Source organism: Felis catus, chromosome B2 (assembly GCF_018350175.1).
Source record: "Felis catus isolate Fca126 chromosome B2, F.catus_Fca126_mat1.0, whole genome shotgun sequence".
Classification (NCBI taxonomy): Eukaryota; Metazoa; Chordata; class Mammalia; order Carnivora; family Felidae; genus Felis; species Felis catus.
Genome location: NC_058372.1, coordinates 34,584,175 through 34,600,541, shown reverse-complemented (window position 1 = coordinate 34,600,541; position 16,367 = coordinate 34,584,175). Strand labels below are relative to the sequence as shown.

Sequence of the window (16,367 nt, the reverse complement as noted above, 5' to 3'; positions counted from 1 at the left end):
GTTCAACATTACTGGTCATTAGGGAAATACAAATTAAAATCACAAAGAGATCATGACTTAAGTCGAGGTCAGATGCTTAACCGATGCTACCCAGGCGCCTCATCCGACCTTGATTTTGGCTCAGGTCATATCACAGTTTGTAGGACTGATGGAGCCTGGTGCCTGGCTCTGTGCTGACAGCCTGGAGCCTGCTTGTGATTCTCTCTCTCCCTCTCTCAGTCCCTCCCCTGCTTGTGCATGTGCACACACTTTCTCTCAAAATAAATACATAAACATTAAAAATACATATTAAAAAAAATTCCAACAGCCTTTCCTGCAGAAATGGAAAAGCCCATCTTCAAATTCATATAGGATTACAAAAGAGCCTGAAAAGCCAAAAAAACAAAAAACAAACAAAAACCCCCAGCCATTTAACAGTGAGAACAAAATTGAAGGACTCACACACTTCCTGAATTCAAAACTTACTATTAAGCTATAGGAATCAAAACAGTGTGGTACTGTTATATAAGCATAGATATACAGACAAATGGATTAGAATTAGCCTTGGATAGAAATGCCAAGCCTATTCGGTGGGGAAAGGATAGTCTCTTCAACAAATGGTTCTGGGACAACTGGGTTTCCATATGCAAAAGAATAAGTTGGACCTCAAACCTGACATCATATACAAAAATTTACTCAAAATGGATCAAAGACCTAGGTATGAGAGAGAAACACATACAACTCTTAGTAGAAAACATAGTAAATCTTCACAACCTTGAATTTGGTAATACATTCTTAGATATAACATGAGCAACAAAAGGAAAAAATAGATGAATTGGAACTTCATCAGAATCAAAACTTCAGTGCATCAAAGGACATTATCAAGAGGGGCGCCTTGGTGGCTCCAGTTTGTTGAGCGTCTGACTTTGGCTCAGGTCATGATCTCACAGCTTGTGGGTTCGAGCCCTGCATTGGGCTCTGTGCTGACAGCTCAGAGCCTGGAGCCTACTTCGGATTCTGTGTCTCCCTCTCTCCCCTCCCCGCCTCCCCCGCTCATGCTCTGTCTCTCTCTGTTTCTCAAAAATAAACATTAAAAAAAATTTTTTTTAAAAAAAGGACCTTATCAAGAAAGTGAACACACTACCCACAGAATGGGAGAAAATACTTGCAAATCACATATCTAATAAAGGTTTAATATCCAGAATATATAAAGAACTAAAAACTCAACAACAAAAAGACAACCCAATTAAAAGATGGGTGAAGAACTTGAACAGACATTCCTCCATAGGAGATATACAAATGGCCAATAAACACAGGAAAAGATGCTCAACATTATCAGTCATTAGGGAAATACAAATTAAAACCACAAAGAGATACCACTTCATACCTATGAGGATGGCTATAATTTAAAAAAAAAGAAGAGGGTGCCTGGGTGGCTCAGTCGGTTAAGCGTCCGACTTCAGCTCAGGTCATGATCTCACAGTCCGTGAGTTCAAGCCCTGCGTTGGGCTCTGTGCTGACAGCTCAGAGCCTGGAGCCTGCTTTGGATTCTGTGTCTCCCTCTCTCTCTGCCCCTCCCCTGCTCATGCTCTGTCTCTCCCTGTCTCAAAAATAAATAAAAACATTAAAAAAAAAATTTTTTTTTAAAAAAAGAAGAAAAGAATAAGTGTTGGTGAAGACACGGAGAAATGCTCCTACATCATTGGTGGGCATGTAAAATGGTACAGCTGCTGTGGAAAACAGTTTGATAGCTCATCAAAAAAGTAAACGTAGAATTACCACAGGACCCAACAATTCCACTCCTAGATATATATACCCAAAAGAACTGAAAGCAGGGCCTCAAACAGAGAGCTATATGCCAATGTTCATTGCAGCATTATTCACAATTGCCAGAGGTGGAAATAACCCAAGTGTCAACGAAAAGATGAGTGCATACACATACAGGGGAATACACATAAAACGGAACGGAGTCCTGATAACATGTGCAACACAGATGAACCTTGAAAACATTATGGCTAAGGGAAATAATCAAGAAAAAGAACAAATATTGTGTGATTCCACTTATATGAAATATCTAGAATAAGCCAATTGAGGAAGTTGAAGAGAGGAAACCAGAGGCTGTGGGAAGGAAGAATGGGGGTTATTGTTCAATGGGTACAGTTTCCGTTGGGGTGATGAAGATGTTTTGGAAATAAGATAGTGGTGATGGCTGCACAACTTTGTAAGTATAGTCAGTGCCAGTGGACTGTGTATTTAAAAATGGTTAAGATGGTAAATTTTATGTTATGCGTTTTTTACCACAATAAGAAAAAGGTAAAATGGCAAATTTTATGTTAATACCTTTTACCACAAAAATATTTTTAATTCAGTTTCTAAGTTTCACTAGCCACATTGTAAGTGCTCAATAGCCACATGTCACTGGTGGCTACCAACCAGTGCACAGCCCAAACAGAAAACATTCACAACACCACAGACAATTCTATTAGATAGTTCTTATCTAGAAGCTAAAACCACCAGTTTTTTTTTTTTAATTTTTTAATGTTTATTTTTTTGAGACAGAGAGAGAGAGAGAGATAGTGTGAGCGGGGGAAGGGCAGAGAGAGAGGGAGACACAGAATCCGAAGCAGGCTCCAGGCTCTGAGCTGTCAGCACAGAGCCCGACACGGGGCTCAAACTCGCGAACCGCAAGATCATGACCTGAGCCAAGTCGGCCACTTAACGGACTGAGCCACCCAGGCGCCCCTAAAACCACCAGTTCTAGATGAGAATAATATGATTAATACATGAGGAAAACAGGGAGAAAACTGCACTCAACAGAAGAGCAGTTCTAGAGGCTGCCTCAGCATTCAGTTGCATTTAAAAATCATAAATAAGCAGTGGCTGCACATCTTGCCAGGCAAAGAAAGAATGTGTGGGGCCAGCACATCCTCCAAAGGAAAAAGAAAAAGAAAAATTTAAGAAAAAGAAAAATTTTAAGAAAAAGAAAAAGAAAAAAGAAAAGAAAAAGAAAAATTTGGGGAATAGGTAACAAATAAAATAACGTAAAGAAACCGTGACCTGAGTCATAAGTAATAGTTTTGGATCTATCTTCTCTGGGTCTTGGTTTCCTCACATGTATAAAAAACAGGGGGTTCAATTAGATGTTTTCTAATATCCTTCCAGGCCCCCAAGTGGATAAGTCTAAATTATTAACTTTCTCATCTCATCGGTACCTTTAAAAAAAAATGAGGGGGCGCCAGGGTGGCTCAGTCGGTTAAGCATCTGACTCTTGATTTCGACTCAGGTCGTGATCTCACAGCTCGTGGGATCGAATCCTGTGTTGGGCTCTGCGCTGACAGCATGGAGCCTGCTTGGGATTCTCTCTCCCTCTGCCCCTCCCTCCCTCTCTCTCTCTCTCTCTCTCTCTCTCTCTCTCTCTCTCTCTCTCAAAATAAGTAAATAAACTTTAAAAAAAAATGAGGAAAGACTGCCTAACTAATTTTTTTAGGATCAGCCTGAAAGGTTAAGAGTAAAATTCAACTGGGCTAAACTCTAGTTGTGCTCAACACCTGCTGCACATTGGCAACAACCGGGGACTTAAAACATATGTCAAAGCCTGTGCTTGGACCCCACACCAACTTTAGTTGAGTCTGTGAGGTGGTGCCCTGGCACTTGGGAGTTTTTAAAAGCTCCCCGAAGTATTCTGGTGAAAATGAGAGTTAAGAACCACTATGCTAGAATGCACATAACTGTACACTTCAGGCAAGAAAAAGTCCTAGAAAACGTTTTCCTCTCTCCTTGTCCGGCCACCAAATCTACATCCACACAGCTGGCAACTGACAGGATGGGGGTGGTATGTATTGCAAATACAAATCCTCTGAATTTGACTTTTATGATCCAGCAGAATATCTGTCTGAAAAACAGCCAAGTACAAAAGAAATGGTGTATTACTAAAATAGGAATTTTGAAATGAATTTCCATGTATTAAAAAAAAGCCCATGGTAAAAAGCCTAAATGCTAGGTTTTCTATCTAAAGCTCACAGAAGGAAAAGAAGTATGCACAAAAAGGGAAGACTTCTGGGGCGCCTGGGTGGCTTGGTCAGTTAAGCGTCCAACACTTGATTTCAGCTCAGATCAGGATCTCACAGTCACGAGATCATGCCTCGCGTCAGGCTCCGCACTGACAGCACGGAGCCTGCTTGGGATTCTCTCTCCCTCTGCTCCTACCCTGCTTGCACACATGTGCACACACTCTGTCTCTGTCTCTAAAATAAGAAAAAATAAAGGGAAGATGTCTTACAGGTTGAAAGTTAGCATTCTAAAAGAGTCAAGCCATCAGGGAGTAAGTAAGTCTGTGAGATAAAACCATAGGGCACAATTGCTTTAAAACCTTTCTACCAGTAGCCCGCCAAGGGGATCCATCCTTTACTACTTGTCACACAATTTAAATAAAACAAACAAACAAAAACTTTTAATGATTCACAGGCAGACAGTAAAGTGGGAAGGTAAAGGGAAAAAGTGTTTCCCAAAAGTCGGTAATGAAGATGATGGCTAACATTTCCTGCCAGGCTCTAACTACTTTCCAGATACTGTCTCACTGAATTCTCACAACTGCCTTGTAAAGTACATACTATTAGCATTTTATGGTTAAGGAAATCGAGAGACAGAGGTTAGAAAACACACAGCGGGGAGTGTAAGAGGCAGGATCGAAACCCAGGAAGTCTGATTCCAGAGTATGTGTTCTCAACCAGTACACCCTACTGTCTCTCTCCACTACTCTGCATGTCAATGCAGGCACGCGTGCCCAAAGCTGACTGCAGGTAAAAGGAGCTACAGATAATAAAGAAGAGGAAGGAGAGGGAGGAATAGAGAAATGCATCAGAGTAGTGTGCTTGGGAAGAGAGACATTAGTCTGCTGGATGGGGACTCTTGAGCTGTGTACCTGAGGTAAAGGGGAATTAAAAATTTCCCTAATTCTCTTAGCTTGGACTATAATGTATATACCACATTTCTAAGATGCAGATATAAGGTGAATGAAACAAACACTAGGTATTTAAACCAAGAATCCGGGACCGAGGAGCAGTAAGGTGAGTTCAATACAGGGAGACAGAACTCTATCAATGCAGAAATAGTCAGGGAAATACACAACTTTGCCTGAGGGGCAGAAGCTTTTCAGTTCATTAGGAAAGCACATTTTTCTTCAGCAGAAGATAGATAGAACATGTGGAGAGATAGCATGAACATTCACAGTCACCACAAAAGTATATCCCAAACTGTAAGCAAGTAAACGGACATTCTGGTACAAATTCAATGAGTTTGCTTAGGTGAGGGTCTGTTAAAACAGCTTTTAGGTCTCTAAGCATGATAGAACACATTCATAGCATGACTGCAGCATTTTTAAAGCCCAGCCAAACCCACTATAGGCTAGTCAGATGAATTTTACAAAAATCTTCAAACCTAATTCTAGACACATATCTCAACATTCTTTCTCACTTGAACATCTTCCCCAAGTGAAAGTAATGGGACTTCTAACAAACCACATTTGGATGATACTACTTCTAAAGCATGAAATGGGCATACAGCAGATGGGAAAGGGCCTAAAATAAAAGGGCCATGGTAAACCATGGGCTAGATGGTAAATCTGGCAGTAAATTAAGGTTTGGCTAAAATCTAGATAAAAACAAAATTGTGCTGGAAAAAAAAAATTGTGCCATCACATGGCAGGATGACCTCATCATGTCTTCCTTTTATTATTTGTTGTTAAACAACAAGTATAAAGAGAGTCAGCAGGTGCATCATTATAGGGATGAAATATAATCTTTTTAACATGTAAATCAAACATAAAAGCTAAAGACACCCCTGATTTATAAATGGGTATCTTGCTCTCATTAAGTGTTTGTACAAGTAGACTAAACCAGTCATTGAGATCTGGAGCCTCTCAGGAATACGCTCAGGTTGCAGAACTGCTGTGGGAAGATTAATGTAATAAAGAACTCACTGCAAAAGATGACAGGTGAAAGATATAAAGAGTTCCCCAGCTTGTGAGGAATTTTTCCAACTCACAAGTAAAATTGAAGGCACTCTGTTGGCAAAGCAAGACACTTAGCCAGAGGGCGGATCTCATAACGCATGTCTCAACTATATAAGCAAGTAACTGAGAGCTTCCCTAGAGATAGGTAAAAATGATATACTTCCATGGACGCTGGAATACAGATAAGAAACAAGAATCCAAAACTTTTTAAAGGATACGGTCTGTACCAGGAAACAACGTTCTTCCAGTCAACAGCTCGGCCATTATGCATCCCACTGACCAAATATCAACTGGCAAAATTAAAGAGAAAAGGGCATACAATGTCACTGTTATCATACCTGACCACAAATGGAACTATAACTAGAAGTGAAATACTCAAATTAATATTTAAGACATTTGAGGTCCACGATTCATGCTCATCTTTATGGAAGTTAGCTTATTAACACCTTCACCCCACTAACGGGCCTCATAGGTAGGATGTCAAAACATAATTAAGGCAAAGAAAAATAAGCTGTTCACAAAGGGGTAGAGACTCTTATTGGTGGAAATGGTGGATTCTCCCAAGTCATGTTGAGAGGTTACAATTATGAACCTATTGTCTTCAGATAGAAGTACTCACAGAATACGCTGGAAATCTAAATAAATAAAAACTCAACTGCTAAATCATAAAGTTTGAAAGCTGTGTACAACACCACCCCCTTTCTCTATCTGAGCAACTGAAATATTTTCTGTCGACTTTAAAAGGATTACTGATGGAAAAAAAAGATGCTTCCTCCCATTCCCACTACCTCCGCTTCTGAGAATCCCAAATACGCTCAACATGCTGACCAAGAGGGTGCTAAAAAAACCAATAAAAGCAGTACCTGTCTGGTTGTAATGCATCCAGTTCAGCATGATCTCAGGAGCCCTGTACCACCTAGTGGCCACATAGCCTGTCATTTCATCATCTGTATGTCGAGCCAGTCCAAAATCCAAGATCTAAGGGAGAGAAGAGAAATCAGGCACTGGAACAGTCAGGATCCTAAGTCTCATAAGGCAGGAGGGAAAAAACTCTACTGCCTCAGAAACAGGAGGAACAATGCAGCACTTTCATAAACATACTTCCAAGTCTATGTTTGGAATGCATGATAAACAGCAATTTAAAAAATGGAATTACAAAAAGCAAAACAGAAATGTTACTCCAAGGCATTTACCCAAGAGCAATGAAAACATACAGCCACACAAGGGCTTGCATATGAATATTCATAGCAGCTTTACACAGCCCCAAACTGGAATTGAAGCAAAGGTCTATCAACAGGTAGATGGATAGACAAATCGTGGCATATTCACAAAATGGATACTATTCAGCAACAAAAAGGAATGAACTACTGATATAACACAGATCTCAAAAATATTATGCTAAGCAAAAATCAGATACACACACACAAATACTGTATGATTCCATTCATGTGAAATTCCAGAAAAAAATAAATCTGTTCTATGGTGTCAGCAATTAGATCAGTGGTCCAGGATTAGGGGTAGAGGAGTAGGGAGTGGCTCGGAAGGAGCATAAGTCAACTTCTGGAAGTGAAAAAGTGTTCTTTATTTTAATTGTGTTGGTGGTTAAATGGATACATAAATTTATCAAGTGTGCATTTAAAATGATTCTTTTTATTACATTTAATTATGTTTAAAAGACTGATTAAAAATGAGAAAAAAATATTCTAAAGCTGCTTGCTCTCTATATATTTATATTTATCCCCTATTTGAATTATTTTGAATGAGTGGCTTTTGCCATTCTTATCTTAGGAAACTAATCTAGTAATTATCTCTTCAGGATTGCTTACTTAATATTCAGACTATGATTTCCCTTTATTATAACTAACAAATTAAATTTCTAATGTAACTTTATTTTAGAATGAAAATACGACACCTGATGCCACCTTCAATATCCTTTAAACTAAGACTTATTAAGTCTGTGAATCAAACTCTGATATTTCTAAGGAAAATATGAATTTTCAGACAAAAAGTCATGATTTTATAAACCCATTTACTACATAAGTCTGCCTGGTTAGTCAAACATGTAATTACAAGTGGAAACAAACAATTCCCACTGTCTCTTCATCTTACCTTCAGCTCACAGTCTTCATTCACAGCTAGATTACTAGGTTTCAGGTCCTAGGAAGCAAGTCCAGAGAGGACATGATCAACTCTATGATTCATGCTAGGTTTTCTCCCCACAGGTAATGATGAAGATCCAAACATAAAAGTAAGACTTTATTCAGCTATAAATGATCTCCATCTATAGTCAGTCACTACCTAGTCCTAATTAGCCTTAAATAGTAAAAACCACACACATTTCTTTAATCAGTTTAAACTTAGAGTAAAGTTATAATCAATAGTTCAATGGCTAAAATAAGCTTAGACTAGGATCTTGGCCACATGCCGGTCCTCTCCACTTCAGCGCTCCCTCCCCAAATAATGCCATCAAAATCATAATACATTACCCTGTGAATTATGTCAGCTGAATGTATATACTGTGAAAGAGAAAAAAGTCAGTTAAATCAAAAAGTTATCTCCAACCTCTTATGGCCATATGACATAGTTAAAGTATATTTTCATGAAACAGTAAGAACTACTAGTATTAAAAAGTAGCATTAGAAATGAGAACAAGTAATTATCAGTAATCTGAACATTTATCATAACTATGATTTCTATACCATCAACTCTATTCATAGAGTTGAAGTATAAGTGAAACAGCTTTCAACCTATTTTCTGGCTAGTGCTCTGGAGCTCACCACGGACTCAAAGCTGCTAAATGTCAATGTCAAAGGTGCTTTAATTTTAAAACATTACTTATCTGCCCTTCCCACAAACAAATTAGCATCCTAGAGGAGGTTTTTAAAGTTTCAACATGACTCTGACCAGACATTAGATTAGATCAAGAGATTATGACTACTCTTTAGAAGGAAGAATAAAGAGTCCTGAGCTCTCAGACATACATACTGAAATATCTATTATGGGTGGAATGATATGATGTCTGGACTTGTCTTAAAAGAATCCAGGGCTTGGGGAATACAACAGAAACAAGATTGGCCATATGTTGGTAGCTGTGGTCATTGAGTAAACGCAGGGGTTCATTACAGTATAATTGTACTTGTGATTTTATGTTTGAAATTTTCCATAAGAAAGGGTTTTTTTTTTTTCTTTCTTCTTCTTCTTTCTCTTAAGCCTTGAGATGGAGAAAGGGAGACTATACCTTGAGACCTCGGAGAATCTGGTAGATAAGGAACTGAACATGGTCATCCGTAAGCTTCTGACATTTCACAATGTTGTTCAGATCTGCTCCCATGAGATGGGTCACCAGATACCTAGAAATTAATGGAGAGTTACACAATAATCCAGAACCCCTGTGAAAGCTCTTAATTTCATAAGACTTCTAGAGGTATTTAAGAAAAGGCAATTGCCTAAAAGGCAATCTACTGAATAGAAGATATCTGAAAATGATATATCTGATAAAGGGTTAGTATCTAAAACATATAAAGCACTGATACAACTGAACACACCAAAAGCAAATAATCCAATTAAAAAATGGGCAGAAGATATGAACAGACATTTCCCCAAAGAAGACATACAGATGGCCAATAGACACAGGAAAAGATGCTCAACATCACTCGTTATCAGGGAAATGAAAATCAAAATCACAATGAGATACCACCTATGACTGTCAGAATGGCTGGAATAAAAAATTCAAGAAACAAGTGTTGGTGAGGATGTAGAGAAAAAGGAACCCTCATGCACTACTGGTAGGAATGCAAACTGGTGCAGCTGCTGTGGAAAACCGTATGGAGGTTCCTCAAAAAATTAAAAATAGAACTATCATATGTCCAGTAATCACACTATTGGGTATTTACCCTCAAAATACAAAAACACTAATTCAAAGGGATACATGCACCCCTTTGTTTACAGCAGCATTATTTACAACAGCCAAGGTATGGAAGCAGCCCAAGTGTCCATGAACTGATGAATACAGATGTGGTATATATATACACAGTGTAATATTTCATATACTATATGTGGTATATACATAGTGCAACGACATGGATAGAGCTAGAAAGTATAACGCTAAGCAAAATAAGTCGGTCTAAGAAAGACAAATACCATATAGTTTCACTCATATGTGGAACTTAAGAAAACAAATGAATAAAGGAAAAAGAGAGAGAGAGAGAGAGAGAGAGAGAGAGAGAGAGAGAGAGACAAACCAAGAAACAGACTCTTAACTACAGAGAACAAACTGATGGTTACCAGAGGGGAGGTGGGTAGGGGGGATTGATGAAATAGGTGATAGGGATAAAAGAGTACAGTTATCATGATGCACAAAAGAGAAGAGGAGAGGAAAGGAGAGGAGAGGAGAGGAGAGGAGAGGAGAGGAGAGGAGAGGAGAGGAGAGGAGAGGAGAGGAGAGGAGAAGAGAAGAGAAAAGAGAAGGAAGGGAAGGCAAGGCAGTAAGTATGACAGTGACAGCTAACAACTTAGTAAATACATGGGGGGGGGGGGCTCATTACCCCTATTCTAACTTTACCACCTTCCATCTAGTTTTCTAAAAATTTCTATAATCCTTCTTACTAGATGTATCTTTTCCTAGGTTCTCTGAAGAAAGAGACAAGAAAAAAGCAAAGATGAAGATCAGAATGATGTACGTGTCAATATCAGTTTTTTAAAAAAAATGTTGCATGAGAAATACACAGTACAACTAAATACATGGCCATGATAAAGTATCTTGATTTTTAAATCTATCATTGTTATTTTCACCTCATTATAGTAGGCACTAAAATAGGAATATTTTTAAATTTTCAAATTATAATTCTTTTTCAGGATTCACTGGTAAAAGGATATTGTTCACTGACAATATTCCTGCATTTACTTTAAAGGAAGGAGGAATAGTATCTATAAAGCAAAATGGGGCATTCCAGAACCTCTCCTCACAGGTGTGGTCCTGGTTATTAACCTTACGTGGTAAGATTAGGGAAACGATTACATTCAAGTCCAACAGGTTCACCACAAATATTCTAGATGCAATGCCTTACCCACTCATTACTGTATTACACAGCTATGGGAACATCAAAACCGGATCAGTAGTAAAAAGGCTGAATTTTTAAAAATCAAATTAGGTTTTATCTACTGTGTAAGAATCACTACTCGTTCCTGAGGCTGAATAATAATGTATACCAGTTGAGCTATTACAAATGCTTTCATTTCATTTCTATTTTTATATTTTATAAATTTAGAGGAAAAGACACTAGGCCAGTAAATTTAAATCTATTAATGCGTTATATAAATATGTGCATGATCTCTCTTCATACACACACACACCCCACCCCACATCACACCATACCACACATTATATTGTTACTTTCTCTCCTTAAAGAGGAACTGAATTTTTCTCCTGTTTCGTAATTTCCCTTTTGGGCGGATATGGTCAGTTCCCAATTTCACAAAGATCAAAAGAACTTAGCCTAGATATAAAAGTAAGACTTTAGCATTTCATATTTTTAAAGGTTGCACAATCACACGTCCTTGAGGAAAGGACAGACTCTAAATGTAATTTAAAGAGTGAATTGGACTTTTTGACAGGCTTCATTAAAGGTAGTTCTCTTTTAAGAGATGTTCCAAGCTCAACATAACAACCAAATGTAGTCAGTGCTTGCTCTGTGTCAAGCGCTGTGTATCATGCCTGTGTCTCATGTATTCTTCCCGACAACTCTATAAGGTAAGTCTCATTAGCTTTGCCATTTCACTGATAAGAAAACAGAACAAGGATATGTAACTTGCTCAAGGTTAAAACAGTGATAATATCAAGGGTTGAATCAAAAACTGTTTGCTCTCAGGACCATGGTCTTTTTTTTTTTTTTTAACTTTTTTTTAATGTTTATTTTTGAGAGAGAGAGAGAGAGAGCTAGCATAAGCAGGGGAGGGGCAGAGAGAGAGGGAGACACAGAATCCGAAGCAGGCTCCAGGCTCTGAGCTGTCAGCACAGAGCCCGATGAGGGGCTTAAACCCACGAACCGTAAGATCATGACGTGAGCTGAAGTCAGATGCTTAACCAACTGAGCCACCCAGGAGCCCAGGACCATGGTCTTAATCACAGCACATACTGCTTCCAAATTCTTCCATTTGACCTCAAATGTAAGTCAAAAGAATGATCTTCTTTAAAAAAAAAAAAAAAGTTTTCTAAGTGTCACAATAATCAGGGAAGCAGTATCTCTAGATAATTTCCATAATAATTCTCAATTAAGTAATTTGACAGTAAGTATCAAAGTAAGTAACTTTGATACTTACTATCAAAGTTAATCTTTACTGAAAGAAGAAAGTTGGCAAAAGCCTAGCAATATTCCATCTTAATCACAGTCACTGTATTTTTTTAGCCCCAACTAACACATAATCTGACAAATATGAGAATGTTATCAATAACTGGTTAATATTTTGAAATCAGGACTTCTCCCAGAAGATCAAGTATAATGGTTGCCATATGCATAATATCAATTATGACAAAATGTAAGGCTCAGGTTGAGGAAGAGAGAATCCAGTTTCTATTTTATAAGTGTTTTGCAAAGAATTACATTTTATGACTTTGGATAGAACAAGGATTATTCTCTCGATTTTAAAAAATAATTTTAACGAGAAAAGGTAAACAAAGAGAACATTGTTCTACATGATTCCACTTAGAATCTCCCTTAATTTGTCTTGAAATAAAACCTAAAAATCTTAACTCTCTAATATGCCTGTTCTAGTTCACAAAGATGTTAAGCAGTATTATCAAAACAACCATAGTAATTTCAAATATAACTATTGTGTTTAAATGGTTACCAGTGACTTAAGAAATCCCATACAGCCAGGGGTGCCTGGATGGCTCAGCTGGTTAAGTGTCCGACTTCGGCTCAGGCCATGATCTCATGGTTCGTGAGTTCAAGCCCCGCGTCTGAGCTGACAGCTCAGAGCCTGGAGCCTGCTCGAGATTCTGTGTCTCCCTCTCTCTCTGACCCTCCCCTGCTCGCACTCTGTCTGTCTGTCTCTCTCTCAAAAATAAATAAACATTAAGAAAAAAATTTTTTTAAGAAATCCTATATAGCCAGAAGACCACTGAATGCACAGCCTGAGAGACAAAGAGCATGCTTTTAATTAGAATATTCCACCACTGTCCCCATCAGAGACCACATCTATTTTATCAGTAAAATTTCCAGGCAGAGGGTGAGACTGTCAAAACATTAAATTAATGAGTCTATATAGTAATAACTATCATGCATCGCTGCCAGGCTACAATTAAATAAACTAAAAAGCATTCATGGCAGAAATGTCTTGCAGGGAGTAACCTAATCACTGTATGTTGTTTCCACGAATCCCAAAGACTAATTCACAACAACCAATTGTCAAATTCCAGCTCATCATATACTGAAAGGTTTCAAAAATAAACCTTCCAACAGTGGACAAAAGCAAGCATCATGCAAAGTTACTCAATGTTTATGGAAGAGGTATGAACTTTTAAAACGGTGAACAAGGAAGAAGAAAATGTAGATGAACACATTTTGAATAAGTCTATTCCAAAAGGAACATTCATGGATAACCACATTTCTACAGCATTTGTCTCTGGAAAGCAAATTTAGTTACATTTTGGTAAAGACATGACTACTATTGTCAGTGTTCATAATACCTCAAATAAATTAACAGAGGTTTGACTTGAGAAAGCCGGAATGCTATCTAGCTGTCATCTTTTTTTTCTCTCTGTTTATTTTTAAGCTAGAAAGGAAAATCAAATGTAGAACAATTATGATGGACTTTTCAAAGAAATTAACTACCACAGATTTGGGGCCCAAGCCTCGTCTGGATTCCAAAATACATGGTTTCCTCAACCCTAATTGGACAAAGAAATAAGTTGAAAGTTTTTTTTTTTCCATAAAAGGAATATTTGACAAAATTAAAGACATTTATTTAGGGTAAGAGAGATATTTTTCTCAAATAACAAGATGAGTTATAGATACCCTATTTCAAGAATTTATAACTCACCCAGTCACAAAGAATGAGGACCATATAACCATCTCTCTCTTTAAATGAGAACCTAGGGCACAAGTGGTATGGAGTGGTAAAAATTATGATAAATCTTAAATTCAAATGACAAGCTCCTTTTGGCTACAGAGTGAGACAGGGATACCACACAGCCTTAGACTGTGCAATCTGTAAAGACACTGATAAAGTGACTACTTCATAGACGAAGATAGACAATGTGCTTTTGAACTTACAAGGGACCCCCCCCCCCCGCATGTGACAGGGAGAGGAAAGAACATATTTTAGCATCATAGGCAGTTGTCTTTACACCTAAAGAAAGGCTATCAAGATGAATGTTTGAGCAGTTCTCCATAATGGTCTACATTTCAGCTCTGTGTCCTCAACACCCTCTATCTCCAGCTCAAAAAGCCCCCTGCTTAACAGTGGTTAACCGTATCCAGAAGGCTCTGGAAGAGGTCTGCTGGGCAGCAGGGTTGCTGCTGTTGATAAGAGGCCCCGCGTTGGCCTGGAGACCAGGAGCCGAAATAATGACCAGAAACAAAGATCCACTGGTGTGTCAGCCAAGCAGGATGCTCGACCAGTCAGCTTCCTCCCTCCCTGCTGAACGGTTCTGAGGGCTCCCTATCGCAGCTGCAGGCCACTAGAGCAGACAGATAATGTAGGCCAGAATGACCAGGCCTAGGATGGCAAAGAACATTAGGATGAAAATACCCAGCATGATGGAGCCCTTGGCCAAGGAGGCCTTTGGATTCTGGGCAAATTGAGCTGTGAGCATAGAGGCTGCAGCCAGTGGAGAGCCATGGGTCCCTCTCTTCCCTTCCTAGTGCTCCCATCTTTAAAAATGAATTAAGTAATTAACAGAAACCCATGGGGGAGGGGAAGGAAAAAAAAAGAAAAAAAAAAAGAGGTTAGAGTGGGAGAGAGAGCCAAAGCATAAGAGACTCTTAAAAACTGAGAACAAACTGAGGGTTGACGGGGGGTGGGGGGGGGGGGGGGAGGGTAGGTGATGGGTATTGAAGAGGGCATCTTTTGGGATGAGCACTGGGTGTTGTATGGAAACTAATTTGACAATAAATTTCATATAATAAAAAATTTTAAAAATGCACTTAAAAAAATGAATTAAGTAAATCGGACTTTATTAGTCTAAAGGCTGAAAAGACAATTTCACGGCCTGATTCAAATCTTGTTCTTCACTTTCCTTGGAAGACAGTCTCCCTTAAATTAAATCAAACATAAAGAGCACAAATCACCATCTCTCAAAGTGATCGTAAGTAAAAGTTACTGTACCAGCAAAGAGGCAGAACTCTACATTAAGAGGTTTTCAGTACTCTCAACAGTGCCCCATTTTAGAACTTCACTTATTAAGCACTTCTTGGATAACACCCATTGTCAAGACTCCTCCCCTACCACCTTTCTTTTTAAAGCATGATACAATCAGAAAAAATCTTCATAGAAAAAAAAAATCTCTCTTATATCTATAGATTGGCATGTCTACTACTGTTAGTCCTATTTGATAAAGCAATCATCACAAGGCAAAAAAATATTTCCATATTTAAACAAAGTATTTAAAATAATCACAGGGATTGACAATTTGTAACCACAAGCCTCTGAAATACATCCAGTGATCCTTGGGACTCGTTACAATCTATTTGCAACACAGCAGCGGAGTAATTTTTTAAAAATAAAAATCAGATCATATCACTTCTCTCCTTTTCATTTAGAATAAAGATAAAAACCCCCTCAACGGCCGAATAAAACCTTACATAATCCAGCACCCTGTTCCCAAATATCTCTCTGACCTCATCATCTACTTCTCTCCCCTGTTCCATTCAGCTCCACACTGGCCTCCTTACTCCAGGCACAGAGACCCCTTGCTGAAATTCCAATTCAGCATGGAGTCCTCTATCTCAGGACCTTTGCACTGGCTATTCTTTCTGCTTAGAATGCTCTCCTGCCTGGAATGCTCTTCCCCCAGAATATCCGTGAGTCTAATTCCTCTACTCCTTCAAATGTTTGCTCCAAAATTCACCTTCGCAATGAGAAGGTCATTGGCCACTGCATCTCACACCCTGCCCTCACACTCCTAAATTCCCCTATGTTACCTTTTCTTTTTGTCCACAGCATTATTGCCTGCTAATACACTAAATTATTTTTATGCTCATGGTTTATTGTTATCTATCTGTACAATGCTCAAGGAGGACAAAATTATTTTTGTTCCCTGTAGTATCTATAGAAACTAGAACAGTATCTGGTAGATACTAGGCACTAAATTACTACTGAACAGAATCTAATGACTCAGGACAATGCATATAGAATTACTAGTAGGACCAAGCAAGAT

General features: G+C 38.5%; 1 protein-coding gene across 6 annotated transcripts in view; it reads right to left on the bottom strand.

Moving 5' to 3' along the window:
* The window catches only part of MAPK14 (mitogen-activated protein kinase 14), a 74,872-nt gene that overhangs the window by 19,542 nt on the left and 38,963 nt on the right, over positions 1–16,367 (bottom strand). For all 6 annotated transcript variants that reach the window (XM_011282246.3, XM_045057446.1, XM_003986062.4 and 3 more), the window contains exons 4-8: positions 9,228–9,339; positions 8,476–8,505; positions 8,099–8,146; positions 6,853–6,967; positions 6,208–6,279 (exon numbers count right to left, since the gene is read on the bottom strand). In XM_011282246.3, coding sequence (XP_011280548.1) covers positions 6,208–6,279; positions 6,853–6,967; positions 8,099–8,146; positions 8,476–8,505; positions 9,228–9,339 — 377 coding nt within the window. The remainder of the gene's footprint in view (positions 1–6,207; positions 6,280–6,852; positions 6,968–8,098; positions 8,147–8,475; positions 8,506–9,227; positions 9,340–16,367) is intronic.